At 33.0% G+C, this 22,479-nt stretch overlaps 1 protein-coding gene and 1 pseudogene across 1 annotated transcript; both read left to right on the forward strand.

Moving 5' to 3' along the window:
- Nucleotides 1–8,422: 8,422 nt before the first annotated feature.
- On the forward strand, nucleotides 8,423–10,537 carry LOC106780556 (annotated as a pseudogene).
- Nucleotides 10,538–18,043: 7,506 nt separating this feature from the next.
- On the forward strand, nucleotides 18,044–22,178 carry LOC106755739 ((-)-germacrene D synthase-like). The gene is made up of 7 exons (XM_014637950.2): nucleotides 18,044–18,377; nucleotides 18,678–18,960; nucleotides 19,765–20,140; nucleotides 20,247–20,468; nucleotides 20,565–20,703; nucleotides 21,079–21,324; nucleotides 21,856–22,178. The coding sequence occupies exons 1-7, from the start codon at nucleotides 18,240–18,242 to the stop codon at nucleotides 22,156–22,158; spliced, it is 1,707 nt and encodes a 568-aa protein (XP_014493436.1). The 5' UTR covers nucleotides 18,044–18,239; the 3' UTR covers nucleotides 22,159–22,178.
- Nucleotides 22,179–22,479: the final 301 nt, after the last annotated feature.

The raw sequence follows: 22,479 nt of genomic DNA on the forward strand, positions 1-22,479 counted from the left end.
TTTCTCCTTTTCTTTCTTTTCCCTTTCTTGTCTTTCTCTCCTTCTCTTATCCTCTTCTATTCTCTCTTCTTCTTTTCTTCTCTCTTCTTCTCTACTTCTCTCTTCTTTTTCTCTTCTCTCTTTTTCTTCTCTTTCTCTCTTCTCTTCTTCTCTCCTTTCTTCTTCTCTTCTTAATTGTTCTCTTCTCTCTTCTTCTCTCTTTCTCTTCTCTTCTTTCCTTTCTTCTTTTCTTCTTAATTCTTCTTTTCTCTCTTCTTTTCTCTTTCTCTTCTCTTCTTTCCTTTCTTCCTCTTCTTTTCTCTTAATCTCTCTTTTTCTTTTCTTATCCTTGATCTCTTTAAGTCTTGCCCCAAATTCTAATTCTCTTCTAAGAAACCCATGATCATTTAGACTCTCAAGAAATATCTTTCCAACTTCAATGCAATCCTTAATTAGTTCTAGGTTTCTTTTAATGTTTGAAGACACAAACTTTCTTCTCATGCAAGCTTTTAATCACTCCAATCCTTAATGGTAGACTTTCTTCCTTTTCTAACATGGTATTGTCTTTCATCCCACCACTCTCTTGCATGCTCTTCTAACTTAGAGAGATAAATGCTAAGAACATAAGATTGACTCTCTCTATAAAACCAAGGATCTATTTTATCAACCTCTTTTTCCCAAGCTAGGTATGTTAATGCACCGAATGTCTTTACCAAAGAATGAAAGATTGCTAGCTTGTTTATACATTTCATCAACTTTATCTAACTTAGAAGACCTATATGAACTATAACAAGACATCTTTGCTTTTAAAAGTTTTCTTATTCTAAAAGACTAAAAGCTTCCACTTTAGACAAATCCCAGGTAAGAGAGGTGAACCACAAAGATTGCTTAAATACCAAGTCTTGCCTTAGCCAGATTTATCTTAAGCTACTTGCTAATTACCCTTTAAAATAAAATCACTTTTAAAATCAAAGGACATATAAACACAAAGACAATTACGGACTCTAATAAGACCCCTAAAACGTGAGATACAAAAACATCAGACTTTAATGTAACAAAAGTCACACCTAACGTGAAACATACAAGCACAGACAATAAAAGAAAACAGTTAAAGGTGCCAAGAGTTGGAAAGAGCACTATGAACTCTTCCAATCTACTTGGACTTTATAAAAGGCCATTTACAAACCAAAACTAAGCTACTGGTGACAGTGGGCTGACACAAGCCCATCAAATACAAAGAAAATAAAAATAATACAAATGAATTTCCTATGCTATGGCCCAATGCTACCAACGTCCCGGTCCTGGTTGACTTTTGCTGCAGTATGCTCATGCACCAATTCATCACACTTCAAACTCCTCTTTTGTCCAATCAGGATGCTACTTTAGTCCAACTCCCTGGTGCCCAAAATTTTCGTGCCCACTATTGCTACGTCTGGCCCACTGCTACAGAACAATGCTGCTACAGTTCAAGCTTCCTTTGTTTGCTCAAAGCTAGAATATCAATGAAGGTTCTGTTATGCTCAACGGCTTCACTACAGCAGGTGTTTGTGACTCACTCTTTATCCAGCACCACCTGTAAATGGAAATGAAGACAAAACTAGGCAAATCTAGTTGGTTAGCACAATTTAGATGCAGCCACACAAAGCTCACAAACTCAAGACTATTTCTGAAGGCTTCTCTTTAAAAAACACAAACATATAAAATGAAGGTTTGGAAGGGAAAAATTCTCCCTTGGCAGTTTAAGGCTGGAGAGTCTTTTAGACCACCACCACCTAAGATGCTATCTGTCGCAACCGGAATCGCGACGGGACAACGATCCAAAAAAGAAACGATTTTTGAAAAAGAGTTTGGAGTCGCCACCATAGTTTATTCTGGAAAACTACGGAAAAACCATAAAATGATAAGGCAAGGTCCACGAAAACCAGATTTTTGGTTCGGGAGTTGGTTACGTGTGGGGAAGGTGTTAGCACCCTACAACGCCTGCCCGAAGGCAGTACCTTTAATTAAATATGCAAATTTGATGTGGTTTACAAAATGTTTAACTGTCCCAAAAAACGACAATCTAAAGAAACAAAAATATTTTTTTAGTTTTTTGAGCCCGACAAGGATTGACCTTGCTCCTACGTATTCTCACTAAAATGAGAAATCAGGGTTACGTAGTTCTAGCAGAAAGATTGTTTGTTTGTTCGAAAACATTTATTTTTTGGTGTTTGATATATAATAAAAAAAAGGAAAAGGTTCTTAGCACGAGGACGATGCGTGCGATCACACACGTGCTTAAACCTTCAAAACAAATTTTATTTTATTTTATAAAAAGGGAAAAAGGTCTTAACACGAGGACGATGTGTGCGATCACACACGTGCTTAAACCTTCAAAGCAAATTTTATTTTATTTTTATGAAAGGGGAAAAGGTCTTAGCACGAGGACGATGCGTGCGATCACACACGTGCTTAAACCTTTAAAACATTTTTATTTTATTTTTTTTAAGAGAAAAGAAGAAAAGGTTTTAGCACAAGGACGATGCGTGCGATCACACATGTGCTTTAACCTTTAAAAAATATATTTTTATTATTTGTATGAAAGAAGAAAAGGTTTTATAGCACAAGGACGATGCGTACGATCACACATGTGTTTTAACCTTTAAAATGTATTTTTATTATTATTTTTACTTTATATTATGTACTTTTTATTTTTCATTTTTTTTGTACTAATTTTTTGTAATATTAAAATAATGTTTTTTCATGCATATTTAAAATAAAATTAAAAAGGAAAATAATAGTATTTACGTAACTCAAAATGATATTTACTTAGATATTTAGAATAAAAAATAGTAAAATTACTTATGCAAATGTTTTTAAGGAATGTAAAAATATAAACCATATTTACTAAATGTTAAAAGAATACACTAAAATTGTTTTTTAATTTTACAATCTTATATTTTTTGGAAAGCAACTTCTTAAAGAAACAAAGTTATTATTAAAAGAAGAGAAAAAAAAATTCTAAAACTATTTTTTATAATTTTGCAATTTTTATTTTTTTATAATTTTTATTTTTATTATTTATATTATAAAATGAGCATGTAATATTGATGTACATTGATGAAACAAACAAATCACAAAAACAAGGGATGAGGGAATATAAAATTACGGGAGTGATATGCAATAAAAACCTGATAATCAAATAATAAAAATAAAGATCACAAAAGTATAGGTGTAGAGAAAACCAAGGTACATACAGCCCGAAGCCTTTTTCCCTTACGTTCTCTTCCCGAAATTGAATTTTCTTCCTCTCCAAATTGGATTTTTCTCCTCCCCTTTCTTTCTCTTCAAGGTGCATATTTATATACACACATTGTAATATTATTGTGATATTGCCTTAATGACGAATTAATTGACATTTAACAAAATAGGGAAAGAAATGGTCTAATAAATCAAATTATAATAATTGTTAGAAAATTGTCCATTATAAGGAAATCATATTTTTCTTGAAAATGAATGCAGCAATCAATATATTATTTTTTAATTATTGCTTGTAATTATTGTCATAAAGCTGATTCAAATTATTACCATATCAAACACAATTTCAAAAATATTTTAAAGTGATATGTCATGCATTAATATTAATGGCTTATGGAAATTTTTCCAAGAAAATCAAATCTTTTTCTTTTCATTTCTTCATGTGCACCCCCCTTTTTCCTTTTTTCCCTCCTTCTTTTTTCCTTTTGTTTTTTCTTTTTTTTCTTTTTTTTCATTTTTTCTTTTTCCTTTTTTCTTTTATTTTTCCTTTGTTTTTTGTTTTTTTCGTTTTCTTTTTTCATTTCTTTTCTTTTTGTAATTATTTTTATTTTCTATTTTTCCTTTTTTTCTTCTTCTTTTTTCGTGCCTTTCCTTTTTCCTTTTTTTTCTTCTTTTTTCTTGTCTCTCCTTTTTCTTTTTTTTTTCTTCTTTTGTCTTTTATTATTTTTTTTGTTTTTTTTATTCTTTCTTCGTTTCTTTTTTTATTTGTAATTATTATTTTTCTTAAAAGTAAACAAAATAGTAAAATAATGTTAGGAATGACAAAATAACATAATAATAAAAAAATAAAAGAAAATAAATGAAATAGGACAACAATAAAAACCAAGTCCCATTATTTAGTCACCCGGACGAAATTGGGTGTTGACACTACCAAACACACAAACCCTCTTTCAATTTTCCAGAAATCCAGAGTGAAAGTGCTTCTCAAAATAGATTGGCTAGGCTAAGCAAAGGCAGGCAAAACAAAACAGATAAAAGCAATGGGAATGGACAACACAATTCTAAATCAGATTCTATATTAGATGATAAAAGCAAGGAAAAGCTTCAATTATGAACAACAGAATAAATTGCACATGTGATGGACAAAACCAGAGTTATCAACCAAGACAAGCAAGAAAAATGGATAGTAAACAAGGTGGCACAACAAAGTGATCTTAGGAATAGTGCTAGAGTAGATTTAAAATGCAAGAAACACAAACAAGCTGCAGTAAAATCGAATTGAGATGCTATTACAGTTTAACTGAAACTGTTTGATGATTTGCCTGAAAGAAAAATCAAGTTGATGCACTAATTTCTGTGACTTCACTTGTACTGGCCAAACAGATCCTTTTTTTTTTAAGTGATGTTATTTGATTGTTTTCATCTTTTCTTTTCTTTTGAACTATTCAGTACACAAGCCAAACTTTTGCTACAAGTGTAATTGAGGATTGTGCATCAAACCGATTGTTCATTCAAATGAAATATTATGCAGCTCGTTTTCAACAAAGATTGGATAAAAACTGGTGGTGTTAAGAGTGAAAAATGTGCAGAATTGTAGTAATTCACAAGTGCTTTGCAGAGCCAAATTTGTTTTACCAAAACAAACTTATTAGCACAACTTTTGGATGCAAACACAACAGCTATCAAAATTTGACTAGCTCGGTTTTTATTATGTAGTAGATTTTAACAACTCCACCATCCAGATTTTAACACACAGATACAATTGACTTCGAGACACTGAATTGTGTCCAATTTCAGCACTAAAAACTAATTGAAGATGTTGGAATTGAAGTACAAGATATTCAGCAACGATCTAGATACTGAATCAGATTTAAAAATAGTAAAAAAAATTGACTACAAAAAGAAATGCATCTCGGCCAAATGTAGAGTGAATATCAGCGAGTGTTCCATTGATGCATCACACTAATTACAAACACAATTTGAGTGTTGATTCAGTGTGCATCCAATACTAACTCATTTGCTTCCTTCATTCACAATCACAAATTCACTTGATGCAAACACAGACACCGAATACACAGAATTGATGACAAGTAAAATCAATGCATAATAATGCACATGACTTGACAAAACAAGAAATAGATGCTCAAAATAAAATGACTCAAAACAAGAATTAGACCGAATAAAATGAAAATAACACTGACTCAAGGCACAGAACAAAACTGAAAACTCAAGACAATGAAGGAAAATAATGAACAACTCAATAAACGCAACAAGATACTCAGAACAAGGCTGAATCAAAACAAAACACGAAACTCAATCAAGATTTAACAACTCAAATCAGAAACAGTGAACGAAACAGAAACATGAAACAAAACCGAGACAGAAAAGTGAATCAAAACAAAAACAAAAATATAGATAGAGACAAAAAAATGAACAAGACAGAGGAACGTGATACTTATCTGAGAAGCGTGGATGAACCGAAGCTCTGATGACCACTTGATGGAAGAGGCCTTTAGGAAGAGGACCGATAGGCGACGCAAGCTCGATCCAAATCTCCTCGAAGCTTCTTCGACACAAAAGACGCATCGAAAATGTTGTAAACGAAGAAATAAACGATTACGAACCCTATTCGGAACAAAAACCCTACACTGACCTATGGAACCCTAGAAATGACGCAAAATGCAAAATGCACCGATTAATCGGTTTAAATCACAGATTGAACGGTGGAAAAGCTAGATTAATTGGTGGAAAGTTGTTCAAACGGTAGAAAATGGAAAGTAATCGGTGAAATTTGAAGGAAAGTGGAAAAATGAGGAGGAAACCTTAGGTTTGAGGTTCTGTGATGGTGAAGAAGTGAAGAAAATGGAAGAAGAATGGCTTCCGATGAGGGACAGAGGCTGGCGACGAGGAGCTCAAGAGAGAAATCTAAGCTCTCTGATGTGAAACGCGAAGGATGAAAATGTGAAATGAAGATGAAATGTGGCTGAGGTGCAAAATGATGAAGGTTGACGCTGATGTGAAGGAAGACGCGTGGCTAGGAAACACTGACTGATATGAAGTGGTGTCAGCGAAGGGGTGGACCATGGAGGATAAGTGAGAGAGCACGGTGGAGAATTGGAAAAGTGGAAAATGAAAATAGGAAGTGTGCTTTGGAAGGTAGCTAGAGGTCTTTGGACTCTCGAACCTTGTGACTTTCAAGAGAGAATAATTTTCTTAATTAGAAAAGTTTATTCTCATCAATCTCAAAAGTACCAAATACAAGTGAGGAGTTGGGTATTTATAGTGACCCATGCTCCTTGCAAGCTAAACTACTCGTACAATAAAATGTAAAAATACGACTAAGAGAACTGTGTCAAGAATGATTCCAACAATATCCCTCACATTCAACCCTCAAACTTCGAAATGCAATTCTCATTCACTCCACTCACATATGCAATTAGAACAGAATTAAAACATGCAACAAAAGTAAATCAATCAACTAGGTTGCCTCCAAGGTAGCGCTTGCTTAACATCATGAGCCTGACCCAAACCTTTCTAGGACTCATTAGTAAGTGCAAACCTTACCATCACTCATCAGTAGGTGTACCTTCCTAGTATCCTTCAGTAGATACTCAATCTTTTTAGCATCCCTCGGTAGATGCTACCCAATAAATAGTGTTCAACAATATTCAAATTTACATAACCAAAATAAAAATCAAATAAAAGGAAAATAATGTTTCTAGGTCATTGGGGTGTCTCCCAACAAGCGCTTCTTTAACGTCATTAGCTTGACCCAGTAAACCTCAGGTTCCCTCTTCAATGTTGATGTCCCTCTTACTTTCATCACACCAACTCATCAATTTCTTTCGATCCACCTTCTTGACTCGCCTAGAATATGGAGCCTTAATATCTCTCACTCCCTTCTGTTTGAATCCTTTCACAACCCACAACTTCTTCTTGTATCTAACAGGAGTACCAAGCTTGAATTGTGCATCCTCCAAGTCAAAGTGGACTATTCCTCCTTTATCAACCTTCTCTTCTTCCTTAACCTGCATTAAAACACAATTCTTTCCTTTGTTGACCGGCATAGCAGATTTAGGTTTAGTCACTGGTGCAACCTTTTTTGCAGCTTTGTGACATATCTTTTTCACTTGAATCTGCTTATCTTTAAAGACATCGTAGATCACCTCTTCTTCTTGGTCCTTAAGCATAATCAACTCATCATCTACATTGATGACTACTTTAGCCGCCTTCATGAACGGCGGCCTTCCAAGAATGATCGAGATCTTGTCACCCTCCTTCATCTCCATAACCACAAAGTCTACCAGGAATTTCAATCTTTCTACATGAATCACAACGTCCTCCACCACTCCGTAGGGTTTCTTTGGTGACCCACCCGTCATTCCCTAGTGCAAAAATAACCTATTACATCGGTTATTTTTGGCCTTTAACGACGCATTTGCTTGCGACGTTATAGCGAGTGACGTAAATTTACATTGAATATTGTCGGGTGACATTACTGTTGAGATTCTTGACAACACAAACTCTATATCAAACTAGTTTTTGATGATGACAACTCAGTGCTTAATAACAGTACATATGTTCCAGTATTACATGTTCTTATTCTATAAAGTTTGTCATATTTGTTGAACATGTTTTGATTGAATTACATTTTATGTTCCTATGCTTGATTGAGTGTTATATTTGTGGAACATGCTTGTATTAAAATGTGAGATAAAATGTTTTTAATCATTACACATTTCTGAAAGAAAAGATCAAAAGCACCTTTTGAACTTATATGTGTTGTGACAAAGTTCTAGTCCAGTCGAATACACTGTTAATGGATTCGACTATGCTAAAATCTTCGTACAGATTTTGTGAACATGTGTTGTGTGAGATTTTGAGTTGAAAAGAATTTCAAAGTGATTTTTCATGTGTCGTTCGACATTGTGATATGCATATTCGACTGTGTTACTATTCTGTTTGAAATTATGTTAAGCCTACAAGCTCCAACGACTATATTTTCAAAAGTTAATTAAAACTGTATGACCTGGTCAACTGTAATAAATGAATCTTAATTTTGTTGACCGAGGAGCTTTTATGTTGACTGTTTGTTATAATTGCTTTAATACAGTCGACTCCATTAGTAAGTTATTCGACTATGAATCAATCTGATGAAACAGAAAACTATAAATAGACAGAACACGATTTGTTCTCACTACAGGAAATGCTCGATTTACCGAAGGCATATTACCGAAGGCCTTGAAGCCGTCGGTATGGAGATGATTACCGAAGGCTTTTAGGCCGTCGGTAAGTTTCTCGGTGATTTAACCCCCAAATTGGCAAATTGGGGTTTTCGTTCCCCAAATTCATTTTCTTCAGACTTCGTCGATTTCGTCCCTTTCTTCACGCACTTCCTTCTTTTTCTTCACGCTCCCTCACTTTCTTTCTCAGTCAGTCACAGTGGTCTTTCACGATGGTCTTGGGCTAGGGTTCGTGGTTCCTTCACGGTACGTGCTGGTTTGGGAAGTCTTGAGCTAGAGTTCGTCGTGGGGTGGTTGCACGTTAAGGGTTGGTGGTGTCGACGGTGAGGGACTTCGTTGGAGGTGCCGTTGCAGGGTTCTGTTGAGGTAAGTTCCATAGAATTTTCGCCCGCCCCGCCTGTGTGGGTACTTGCCGGAGGAGGACTGTCATCGCTGGATTCCGGTCGCTTAGAGTCAGGGCATTTCCTGTGGTGGCGGTTGTGTCAAACAAGGACAACGTGGTGGCGAGCCGGGTGGAACCGGAGGCCGGGACCCTGGCGGACCGGTTGAGGTTGGGGAGCTTGACGGAGGATGGGTTGTCTTATAAAGAGAAGTTCATTGTGAGGAGCTATGAAGTAGGGATCAACAAGACTGCCACTGGAAACCATTGTTAATCTACTGCAGGTCTTTGACTTTGATTTGTTCGTTCAATTGGATGATTTGGTTTGATTTGATTGCTTCATCTTGGTTGATTGGGTTGCTGATTGGGATTTTGAGCATCTGGGTGTTTCTGGTTCATGTCTGTTCATGTACGTTTTAGATTGGGAGATAGTTTTTTTCTCTTTCTAAGTGAAAAAGGAAGATTTTTTGCAGTTNGGGTTGTTTTTTATTCTCTATGATTGATGTTCTAAGTACAACTTGAAGATTTATAGTTTTTAGTTTTGCTTTTTGTGACATCGTCTGGTGATTGTGTTGCAGGAGGTTGGATGCAATCATGCTCAGAGTGTTGGATATTCTACCGATGGTTTTGCAACCACCCCTACGATGAGAAAATTGCGTCTCATATGGGTTACTGCTCGCATGCACATTGAAATATACAAATACCCTGCTTNGTGGGTTCTTGTTTTTTTATAAAAGCTTAGTTTATTATATACTCTAATTTGAAAAGTCTAACATAGATGATTTCAACAGGAGTGATGTTGTTGAGATAGAGACATGGTGTCAAGGAGAAGGAAGGGTTTGAACAAGGCGAGATTTTATAATGAAAGACTTTGCGACTGATAAAGTTATTGGAAGGGCAACGAGGTGAACATTTACCTTCCAACTGGATGTTGTGAATTGTGACGCTTTTAGATATTTTTCTATTTTAGTTTAATCACTTCGATGATAACTATTACTTATGCACTGTATTCTACTTAGTTTTTATGGCATGACTTCTCTCGGTTCATGAATGGCAGGTAAATTGTTAACAGGCAGTAGGATATGCCTTCATCATGTAGGATGATATCTCACCACTCTTTGATTTCTGGGCAACCTTGTACAGGACCCATCACATGCTTTTCCTACTTACCTCTTTTGTTCATGTATTGTAAAATCTCTTTCCTTATTTGAATTTACCATAGTTTCTTTTGGTACCAACCATCAATGATTGGCCTATATAATAATATATCCTATTCCATTGTAGCAAAAGGATGAAAAACTCAACTACCGGTTATTAGACTTCATCCCTAGGTCACAAGGATGCTAGGGATTTTATAAATGCATAAAACTCAGAAATAATACTGTCCAAAGATCTATGTGATGGAAAATTATCCATGGATGCAAATCATGATACATTAACCACTAATTCCATTGCATCATAGATTGGTCTTTCGCTAAATTTTGACATGTTTATGTTTAGTCGTATGCAATAAGAATANTGTCTGGTGAAATAATTTGTTTTAGATACTTTCATACGGTTGACCATTTAAATTTAATGTTTCAGCAAATGGATAATGATGAATCAGGACACTAGACGACTCCAAAAGGTTTCCAATGATGTTCGTGAGGAGGTTCTGGTTTATTGTCCTCGAGAGCCCAGGTAGTCATTACAAGATTCAGAAACTTTGCCAGATGATTTCTTTTATTTAGGTGCTCTTAAGTCTTAGTCATTGCATTAATAAATAGAATTGATAAGCAGAAGAGATAAAAAAAAATCTCTAGTGCTTCTGAGCTCACTAGTGCAAAGCAGGATACACTACTTGATCAATATTATATATTTTTATGGATTATGGAATAGATCAAATTATAGCATATNACCTTGGCATCTTGCATGCATCAAAATTTCAAATGACATCTTACTACTTTTATTTGGTGTGGGAGGGAGGAGCTTACTTGCTTNATATAAAATGTGGTAAAATGTAGTGCGGCTTGTCAGCTAAGCTTAAGTCATTGTCTANGTAGTAAATGAGGCATCACTGATGGGGCTGTCATTAGATGGTCAAATAAAATNTGGGACACATGTTCACATATTTATATAGCTTATACTTTTTAAATCAATTAAATTTATGAATTAAAATNTGTCACTCATGTTATTCCGTGACTCTTTAAACGTAAAATAAGATACCAGCCATGCTTTAACTATTTTTACTCATCATTCATAACTATAAATTACTTTATGGTAGTTTTTTTGCCTTCAAACTCAAATATGTTGAAATTTACTTCCTAGAACAGGAGTTCAGATATTCTTTTGTCTCTAATATACTAGTAGTTTTATTTATTTTCTCATTATATAGCATTTTATATTTCATATATTTTTAATATATCTTCCATTGGCCACAATTTCATCTGTCATATATGTATGGAAAACTTTGGGCTCAGGGTCACAAGCTATCATTCCATAATTGATTACAGTGCTTTGATTGTCAATGGTAATTGGTACAAGATGTAATTCTTGGAAGAAAATCAAAGAATGATTTGATAAGGAGAAAATGAAAATATATATTTTTCCAATGAATTATATTCTCTGTTTCTCTATTTCTTTAGATATTATTTAACTAAGAGAATAACTTGAACACATTATTTTTACATTAATAAATTCCATTGCATCATTGGTAGTATATCATGTCTTCTCTAGTAACCTGGATATTGGTTTTGTTGTACTATATATGGAATATGATAAGCTGGACTATTATTGTTATTAATTAAACTATAATCAGGGGAATTAAACATACATATTTTATTTAGTGCAGTAGAAGTTGTGACTCTAACAGTAGTTATGCAGTAACTTGACCCTTTCGTTTGTTTTGCAGATGTGATTATATTTAAATAGGTTCAAGATAGTGAAATACATGGATCACATAGAAACTTTTAGATTTAGTTTGACAAGATGGGGTAATTGAGTTTGAATTTATAAACTTTTTAAATTGCTGCAACATTTATTAGGGTGGCACTAATAGGTGTATGTTATGGTGGCATTCAGGGTTCTTATTCTATATATACACATATGTAAGGTACACATATGCAGATTGTTAGATACATTGTACATCAGGATACATAATTATATTCAGGTTAGATTAATCGCATCTGTACCTAGATATCATTCTAGTTCTAGTTTGAAAAAGTGGGGACATATGAAACATAAATTATCCTATTGAAGAGAATGAATATATAGTTAAGTCAGGCTTACACGCAAGTATCAAAATGTGATAATTCTTTAGTCTTAAGTCTAAAATTTATATATTACATTCTGAGTTTTTATCTTTCTATTTCTCTTTTTTAACATTCCAATCTTTTCACATTTTTGTACTAAGTCAGGGCTAGTGGCTTGCAAGACAAAGATGGAGGGCTTAGGGAACTGCTTGCAGGGAAGAAGGATGATGTGCTTCTCAAGACTGAAGTCTGCATTAAGGTATGTTATTTATATCATTTAACTTTGCATAAAAACAGAGTGCAAAATAAAATATTCCACAATTTTTTAATTACTTCTCAATTCTCAGATTTTGGTGCCCCTTCACTCATTTAACTATAATGTATCTAATTTGATTCATGTTACATAACTAGTTGGTTTTGATGCTGGAAAAAGTAGAAATAGTTAAGAAGGATTGTGAAGTAATTGGTGCTGTCAAAGGATTTGTAAGACCATATTCTCTTGTAAGTTATGAAAAATTTCAAGAATAAAGCTTTTGAAGATTACTTTAAATTTAAATTTGTTTTTTTTTTTGTTGCTTTTGAATATTGCAAGTGCATGAATCATCTAATATTTGGGTTGCTCTGTTTGCATCAATGCTTAATGGTCCTGTTACGTTTTTTTTAGTTATAACCACTTAATTGGCCCTCGGTAGTTACCGAAGGCTTTTGGCCCTCAGTAATTACCGAAGGCTTCTGGCCCTCGGTAATTACCGAAGGCTTCTGGCACTCGGTAATTACCGAAGGCTTTTGGCCCTCGGTAATTACCGAGGGGCGAAAGCCCTCGGTAATAGTTAGCGACAGGCTATTTACCGAGGGCTTTTTGACCGTCGTCGGACCCTCGGTAATGAGTCTTTAGCGACGGCTTGTGGCGTTTTCCGAGGGATTGTGGCCTTCGGTAATGTCCTTCATTACTGTGAATTTTGTGATCTGACATTTTCATTTTCCTGTTTCAGATCGAATTCGTTAGAAGCTCCAAGAATTCTCCAAGAAGACGGTGGTGATCTTGCTTGAGAGGAATTCAGAAGGAGAAGTCACTGTTCTCACTGTTTGATCAATATCCGCACAGAGAGGTGCTTCTGGTTTGATCTTGATAGACTTGGCATCCTGCGAAAGACTGCTGGTTTTTTACTGAAGGCTTGGCAACCTGTGAAGTCTGTTGTGATAGGCTTGACATCTTGTGAAGAGTGTTGGTGACACGTTGAGGATTGTTCGACGTGGGTGCAGATTGCAGGAGAGGGGATTCTTGCTGCAATTTTGGTTTTGTGTGTGCAACTCACTACAAAAAAGCTGGTTTTTAATGGAGGTTTATTTTTCGTTTTTCGGAGGTTTTTACCCTCCGCAAATTAATTTCCAGAGGTTTTTAAAACCCCCGCAATTAGAGTCGTCGCTATTAATTTGTGGAGGTTTTTAATGGTCCCTGGTATCCAATTTATATTGCAGAGGTGTTTTTGTGGAGGATTTTAACCTCTTTTATTGGTGACTTATTTTTAAGAGATTTGAAACCTCCTTTATTTCTAATTATCCACTTAAATTTATAATTTCTTAATTTAGTGAAACCTATTTTTTATAATAAAAAATAAATAAAATATATAAAATTATGAAGTACACGAGATTAATCAAAACTAATTTTATTTATGATTTAAGATAAAATACATCATTGACCATTACAATGTAAATACAAAAAAAAAAATACATAATGTAAATAAAAAGAAAAAATACATAAGATTGATGAACTAAACAAAATTCCTAGGAGAGATACAAATTTAACATTAGTAACTCTACATTTGAAAATTAAACTTCAATGGAACCTCCATATATACTTTAAACAGTTGGATGTCTCAGTTAATCTTCTTTGAAGTGTTATTTTCTCGATGATACCAACACTTGAAACTTTTATTTTAGGCTTCCACAGATGAAAGTGTGCTAGACTTGGAAATGGCAAACAAAGTAGGATGGTGTGCTTTCTCAACAACACAAATCTAGGAACCATTGTCGTGATGTGTCAGGTGGAAGGCAAGTATTTGTCATCTTCTGGTAACTGCAGTTTGCATATGCAAAGCAGAAAATAAAATGATATCAGTTGAAATAAATTGTTAAGGCATATTATGACTATTTAACCAAACTAAATACTTAAAACAATCCATTTCATGGAGTTCAATCAATCATATTTATTTTGTTAATTATTATTAATAAATCAATGACCAATGTCAGACAAAGTGAGGATGGCAGTCGTGAAAATAAATTGCTCATTTTAAAAGAACCTATAGAGCACGATGATGCCAAAGACTCCTTATTGGACAGGAGCTTCCTAACTCCATCTTCTGGTATCTCTCTCAGCAAAAGATATTTTTTTGTTTTCCTGAAAAAGAAACAATTTACGATGAGACTAACTCCATGCACAATCTTTCTTTTTTTTAAGGAAGTCACCATTTTGTCCAGACTAATTGCCTTGGTACAATCAGCCTCAGCTTGAAGATAACTGGATAAACAAAGGAAACAAATCAAAATTTTGTCTAACACTTTCAATAAATGGCCAGAAGAAAAGATTGCCTTCCAAGTTCTAGATTACCTTCCGAGTTTGATAGTTTCTGTGTAATATCCAATGGCTTTTTGCTACTGCCTATCTTTATATGCTTGATTTGCCTGACATGAGTTGCAAAACAATACAGAATAAAGGATTTATCTGAAAATAAATGCAGTACTTAGAATTAAACATCACAAATTACCATATTTGATTTAATAAAAAATAAAAGAAAACTTTCTCTTAAATGGACTAAAGTTTAAATTATATAAGNCCACCTCCATTATAAGAATAGATAGTTAAACCTAAAGTGAAGGATAATGTAAGGGATTGCAAAGGCATAATTATAACGTCCCAAAGCAAAGTTTAAATCTACATTTGACATTAATGAACTAATGAAAGTTATCTTTTAGTTTACATAGTCTTGCNAAAGCTCGTCTTCATTCCAAAAGTTTGTAATGACTTCCTTCTGTACCTTTTTTTTTGCCATTATCAAGAGGAACATCTAACTTCGACAAAAGAACAATCAAGATGGTTCCTAAAATGAGCATCTTCCCAAGTTCGGGTTCTACGGGAAGCATTGTTAATTTGTGCCCTGAAAATTAATAATCCAATCAACAGTAACTCTAGAATAAATCAAGATAACACTTTGAAANTTAGAAGAATATTCTTTTCCTTGATAGTGGAAGAAGACATAAAGACCATGGTGCAATACTTCTTTTACCAAAAACTGTTATATTTTCATTCCCATCAAAGGCCCAAATAATCTTCAAATATTTCAATAGCATTTTCAACCTGCAGAATAAAATTAATTGATTACATAATAAATTGAGTAAGAAATACAGATGCAGGATGCCGAATGTTATAAGTCCTACACATATAATTCATTGAAAATATAAACACTGATGCAGGATGCATAATTTTATAAGTTCTGCAGATACAATTCATGGAAATANAAATAACAACCCTCATATTTGAAAGCAAATTCCAGAAACACGTTCAATGAATTTTACCGATAGAGTCTCTGGTGACTTTAGAGCTTTAAAAACTCAAAGATGGTTCCAAGTTGTAGAGTTTTTATTTTCAAACACAAGAACTGCAAAGGTGTTCTCAAAAGCTCTGGTAATTGATAATCAGCAAAAGCATCATAAACACATGTGAGAAAAAGATGGTGACATTCGCTAAGACGAACACAGTAAATATATCTTCCATCTGAAAAANAGAGATAATATATGTAAGAAAATATTAAAAGGGAGAAAAACTCACACCTGCGACGAGCACGACGACCACTGGAACTGAGAACTCAACGGCGACTAAACTGAGAACTCAACTGCGACCGCAACTGAGGACGCAACGGCCACCACAACTCACAACAAACCGATAACCGCAACGGTGACACGCATGAACCCTAGCTAATGACGAAGACCACGAAACCACGACGATTGCATTACGAGAGTTGTGTTCCTTGTTTGGNGCTTTGTTTGTTGCGAGGATGAGCTCGGTTACAGGAAGCTACGTTCGTTCAGGAGAACTGCATTTGCGAGAAATAAGATGGTTCTGTCAAAAAATTTAGGAAAAATCAGATGTGTTTGGGAAAGGGTTTGGGAAAGGGTTTGGAAAGGGGGAAACATGATAAAAGAAATAAAGTTTTGAAAATTTGGAAAATGGGGAATTTGAGTTCGGAGGGAGGGATGAAAAATTGGGGAAAATTTGAGGGAAGGAGAAAAGTTAGAAAATTGAAAATTGTAGTTTAATTGGGGAAGGTGAAAAACCTCTTCAAAAAAAATAAAACCTCTGCTAACATCGGTGCTTACATAATTACTCTTAATCAATTTTAATATAATTAATTTGTGGAGGGTTTTTATAAATCCCACAAAATAACCTCCGCAAAATAAGAAATTTTTTGTAGTGGCTATATTTGGTTTTGGGTTAGAGAGGAGATTTATATTTTTGCGTGTTGCTTCTATAAATTCCTTGTTGTAAAAACCGCACCCATTATAGTGCATTTGCTTCCTGGGTTGGAAGGACACTGGATGTAGGCATTGTTGGCCGAACCAGTATAAACATAGTGTTTGAATTTTCTGATCCCTACACTCTTTATTTTCTAGTTGACTATATTTGCTAGGTAGTCAACTGCGTTTTTCCGCTGCATTACATTTTCAGTAACTTGCATTTCAAGGAAAGATCAAAAGCTTTGAATTTTTCATACCAAGATTGCGAAAAGATTTTAATTTTGAATCAACACCAATTCACCCCCCCCCCCCTCCTCTTGGTGTAAAAAGAAGCCTACCTATTTCATAACAATTACTCGATCTTCTTTACGTTGAATATATAGATACTTGACGTCAAGTTAACATCTTTTAGGCAGATCGACGTTAAGGTACGTCGAATAGAGTAGAGGTGATGTCTAATATTTGAATAAATATTTATTTTTAAAGAAAGATTTTTCATCATATAGTCGAGGAAACTGACGTAACTTTTAACGTCGACGTAGAAGATATTGGACGTAAGTCTCACGTCAAGTGCAAAATTTCACGTCAATTTTTGAATAAATATTTATATTTAAAAGAATATTTGATATCGATTATATGGTGATTAGATGTAAGGTTGACGTTGAACATGTAAACAGTTGACGTTACTAGTGTTGAACCGTAGAGATCATCGCCAAGCATTGTACTGCATTATTTGAACGTCACTCATCTACTTGATCGACGTTAATACACATAAAATAAAATATCAAGATACATTTTAAAGTAGTATGTTTCAGAGTGCATATCAAATAAGATTAATTAAAAAAAAATCAATAAAAAGATTTACAGTCCCGAATTCAAAATATGAAATGTAAATAAAATCACAGTAAACTTAATAAAGTGATCTTTTCACCCTCAGATTTTTTATCATATTTATAAATTTTTCACCAAGTTATTTATTATATGTAGTGTATTATAACTGACATAATTAATCATAAAAAGTTATTTAGTGACTATTTAGATCAATTGTTAATATAACTTACATAAATAATGATTATTTTACATCTAATTTAGCAAATAGAGCTCAATATTAACTATATACAAACTTAAATAAAGACCATATACATCAAGTAGTGTTTGCCCGTCCAACGTACAAATAGCAATATTTACGTTTCTTTGGTATTTCAATCCAACGTAAGTATTGTTTATCTTTTCACACAAAAGTTCAACATAAAATACCTTGATTTTGTGCGTCTCCCACATCCACATCAATCTTTTATGTGATCGATGTAATTTGAACTTTCAAATCGGCAAAGAAAATCTCTTTTAAAATATCTTGATTTTGTGCGTCTCCCACATCCACACAATCTTTTATGGGATCGATGTAATTTGAACTTTCAAATCTCGCACATCCACACAACCTTTTATGTGATGGATGTAATTTGAACTTTCAAATCGTCAAAGAAAATCTCTTTTTCACCCTCAAAAGGTATTTTCAAATTCTATTTGGGCCTACGTAAAATCTTTATTACTGTGCAATCTTATCTGCTTTTTCTATAAATTAATGAAGTTTGGGTTCTTGAGTATTCAAAGCAAAAGTCATCCCATCTCCCCTAGTATACTAGAAAACCAAGCATATCTATGGTACCATCATCATCATCATCATCACTTCCTATTTTCTCACATGATACCAAACCCAACTTAAACTTCCCTCGGCACACCGCAACTTTTCATCCTTCCATTTGGGGGAATTATTTCCTTTCCTCTGATTCTATTTATGTAAGTTCATAACCAATCATGCCTAATCTTACTTTTTAGGTTTAGTTTCATTTACTTAATGTCAGTTTTACTAAGTTATGTTATTTGTTTGGAATAATTTTAGTAGTTTATTAATATGGAATATTAGTTATATTACTTTATGGTAACATCTTCACGTCAAATTTCATAAAAGAAATACATTCATAAGAACACTTATTTACTTTATGTATTGTTTTAAAGTATCTGCATCCTAACTTATTATTTACTTTTTCCATAAATCAACAAAATTTTCTTATGCTGGAGTTTTCATGCCACATGCAGGAAGATGATAGCGACATCAAACAAGTTACACTATTAAAAGAATATGTGAGGACGATGATTGTCTCTCCTGTTGATAACAATTTCCTCTTTAAATTAAACATCATCAACTCAGTCCAACATTTAGGTGTTTCTTATCATTTTGAACATGAAATTGATGAAACATTGCATCAAATTTATGAAATTTCAACAAAGGAGAACAACATAATAAGTTACAATGATGATCTTCATCATCTTGCTTTACTCTTCCGGTTGCTTAGACAACAAGGATATCCTATTTCATCGGGTATAGATATTTATTATTTGTGAGTGAGTGATAAATAATGAGTATTTTAATACTTGCATATAAAAAGAATTTTTGCTATTTGTAAAAAAAAATCTAGTTTAAATTTTATCATGTTAAATTTAATTAAATTAAAATTAATTTATATTGTATCAAGCTAAATTTAATTAAAATTAAATTTTAATTTATATTTACTTAATTTATATTATATTATATTATATTATATTATATATATATATATATATATATATATATATATATTTTAAATATTTGTGAGTACACGTAGGTATGTACGGGTTTTAAAATACTCACATGTAATTTTTAGATAGATATAGATAACGGATAACAGATAGATTATTTTTACGAGGTAACGAGTAGAAATTATCTGTATCTGACTCGACCGGTTGACATCTCTAGCCATACAGTCAAGAGGAAAAATAAGTTCAAACCAATTTGAAAATGTTTATTAAACTTTAATTGAGAAATTTTTATTGTATCAGCTAAACAAGAATTATTTCAACAAAATTAAGTATATTTGAAACATACTATTATGGTAAATGTTTACTATATTTTTTAAAATAGAAAACTATTAAAAATAAATATCTATCAGAATTTGAAACACTATAAAAGAAAAGCAATGTCTATAATATGTACGTATTTTTTCCTTCTTTTTCATAAATGCTTATAAAGAAATTTATTCAAGAAAGCATAAATTCCGGAAGAGATTATTATCTTGTATATAGCATCTAAATATATGTATGTATGTGTATCTTGAAATTTAACACGTTGTTTACTTAAAAAAAACAGATGTATTTTGCAAATTCAAGGATCAAGCAGGAAAGTTTAAGGAAAGCATTGTGAATGATGTAGACGGAATGTTGAGGTTGTATGAAGCATCCCAATTAAGATTCCATGGAGAAGAGATACTGGAAGAGGCATATAGTTTCACTCTTATTGAGTTAACTAAGTCATTAACTACCAAATTAAGCCCCTTTCTTTCTGGGTTAGTGCATCATAGCATAGGACAAGAACTTCGCAAGGGAATGCCTAGGTTGGAGGCAAGATATTATATATCTTTCTACCAACAAGATCCTTCACATAATGAATGTCTGTTAACCTTTGCAAAACTAGATTTTAATATGTTGCAGAAGCTCCATCGAAAAGAAGTCAGCAGCATGACCAAGTAATATTTTCCTCCAAAAGTTACATTTTATTATTAAATGAAAAGTAAATAAATAAATTCAAGCCTAAGACTTCTTTGAGAAATTAATTTGGGATATTTTTTTCAGGTGGTGGGTTAAAGATTTGAATGTCTCGACCAATTTTCCCTTTGTACGAGATAGGATTGTGGAAGTTTGCTTTTGGATTGTTGGAGTCTATTATGAGCCGCAATACTGCCTTGCTCGAAGTATACTGAATAAAGTGGTTGCCATGACATCCATAATTGATGATGTGTATGATGCCTATGGAACCATTGATGAACTAGAGATTTTCACCAATGCAATAGAAAGGTAAAAAAATGCTTTTATCTTCCGAATCTTTCTTCAATTTAGTATCTTTTTAATCTTATTCTTTTTAATTAAAGTAAACTTCCCAATGATTAACAGGTGGGATATCTCCTCATTGGTTGATCTCCCAGAATATATGAAATTATGTTATAAGGCACTTTTGGATATTTTTGAAGAAACAGAGCAGGAGTTGAGAATGCAAGGAAAAGAATACTTCGTCAAGTATTCTAAAAATGAAGTATGGTTAAGTGTTTTATTTGTTTTTAAATTGTACCTTTTAAAACATTAACTAGAAATTAAAAAAAAGTATTAGTTTGATATTTGGTTATAATATTTTGGGTTTTGAAAAATTTCAAGTACTTTTTCTTATCAATTTAATAGTTTTGAATGGATAGAATTAAAAGGATCATAAAAATCTGTTTCTCTTCTTCTATTACCAATGTTACCGACCAATATGACCACCAAATGTCGTACAACATCGTATTCATTAAATTCGTACATTATCCTCCGTATAAAGATTCTTGGGCTAGCAGTATATCACGTGACTTAATTTGACCTTTCATGAAAATGGTACAGCGATGATCCTCCGTATATTTGTCTTTGTAATTTATAGATGAAAAGATTAATCCAAGCATACCTTACTGAGTCAAGATGGTTTAATTCAAACCACACACCAACAGTAGAAGAGTATATGGAAGTTGCAACTGTGACAAGCACTTATGCTATGTTGACAACTGTATCTTTCTTGGGCATGGAAGACACAACAGAGGAGGTCCTCATATGGGCAACGAGTCACCCAAAAATTATTGAAGCTGCTTCAGTTATTGCTAGGATCATGGATGACATTGTTGGAAGTGAGGTACATATTAGACTACCATTGCCATTTCTTTTCAGCGAATTAATAAACGACTGCATAAGGTTAAATATTTGGAAAATGTTTTTTTAACAATTTTTTTATAATTTTTTTACAATAATTTTGTGATAATTTATTATTAGTCTGTTTTAAATATAGGGAGTCAATAAAATATTGGCATACATTTTATTGTCAAAAAATTATTAAAAAATTCTTAACATATTATAATCCTAATCATTTTTATAAGAATCTAGTAAAACATATGTTTAAGAAAAAAGATTACTGTCATAGTTATGAAATTTAACACAAAATTAAAATTTATTTCTATTCACAATTTTAAAATATAATAATTATGGGACTCATGAATATTGGAGTAATATTGGAGTAATACAAGGAACTGAAAAGTGAAGAGAAATTTATTAGAGACTCAAACAAAATTCTATAATTTGTCCAAAACAAAAATCCTATTTAATTTCCAATTTATTTATATTTCGTTAGTTGCATTTATGTTAAATTTGTTATCCAATATTTATGTAGTTTGAGCATGAAAGAGGGCACGTTGTCTCAAGCGTAGATTGCTATATGATGCAATATAATAGTTCAAGGGAAAATGCGATTAAAGAACTGCATAAGTTGGTGGAGAGTGCTTGGAAGGACATTAATGAAGAATGCCTTAATCCTACTCAAATACCAATGAAGTTTCTCATGCGTGTTCTTAACCTTGCACGAATGATGGACGTACTTTACAAAGAACATGATAATTATACAAATTCGGAAGGAGTAATGAAGGATTATATCAATGCTGTACTAGTTAATAAGGTGCCCACACAAATAAGCTAAAGGTTTATTTCTTTCATGTAACACTGATTTATTTCTTGAATTTCTATAATATTATGATGAATTATCCTTTGCTTAATAATTATCTTTTTAAAAAGCATCAATTAAAAATAATTAATCTAAAAGTTTTGTTTTCGTGAGTAAAATAGATTCTATCATAACTCTATATAAACATTTAAACAACTTTCTTTGATAGGTACATAATAAAATAATAATTAACCAAACTATGCTCCAAAAACACATTACTTCCTTGTGTAACTTTTGTACTTAAAGTGAAAAATCATTTCCACGAGTCATGAGGACGTGAAAAAGCAGGTTAGAAGC

This window comes from Vigna radiata, chromosome 2, assembly GCF_000741045.1.
Source record: "Vigna radiata var. radiata cultivar VC1973A chromosome 2, Vradiata_ver6, whole genome shotgun sequence".
Taxonomy (NCBI): domain Eukaryota; kingdom Viridiplantae; phylum Streptophyta; class Magnoliopsida; order Fabales; family Fabaceae; genus Vigna; species Vigna radiata.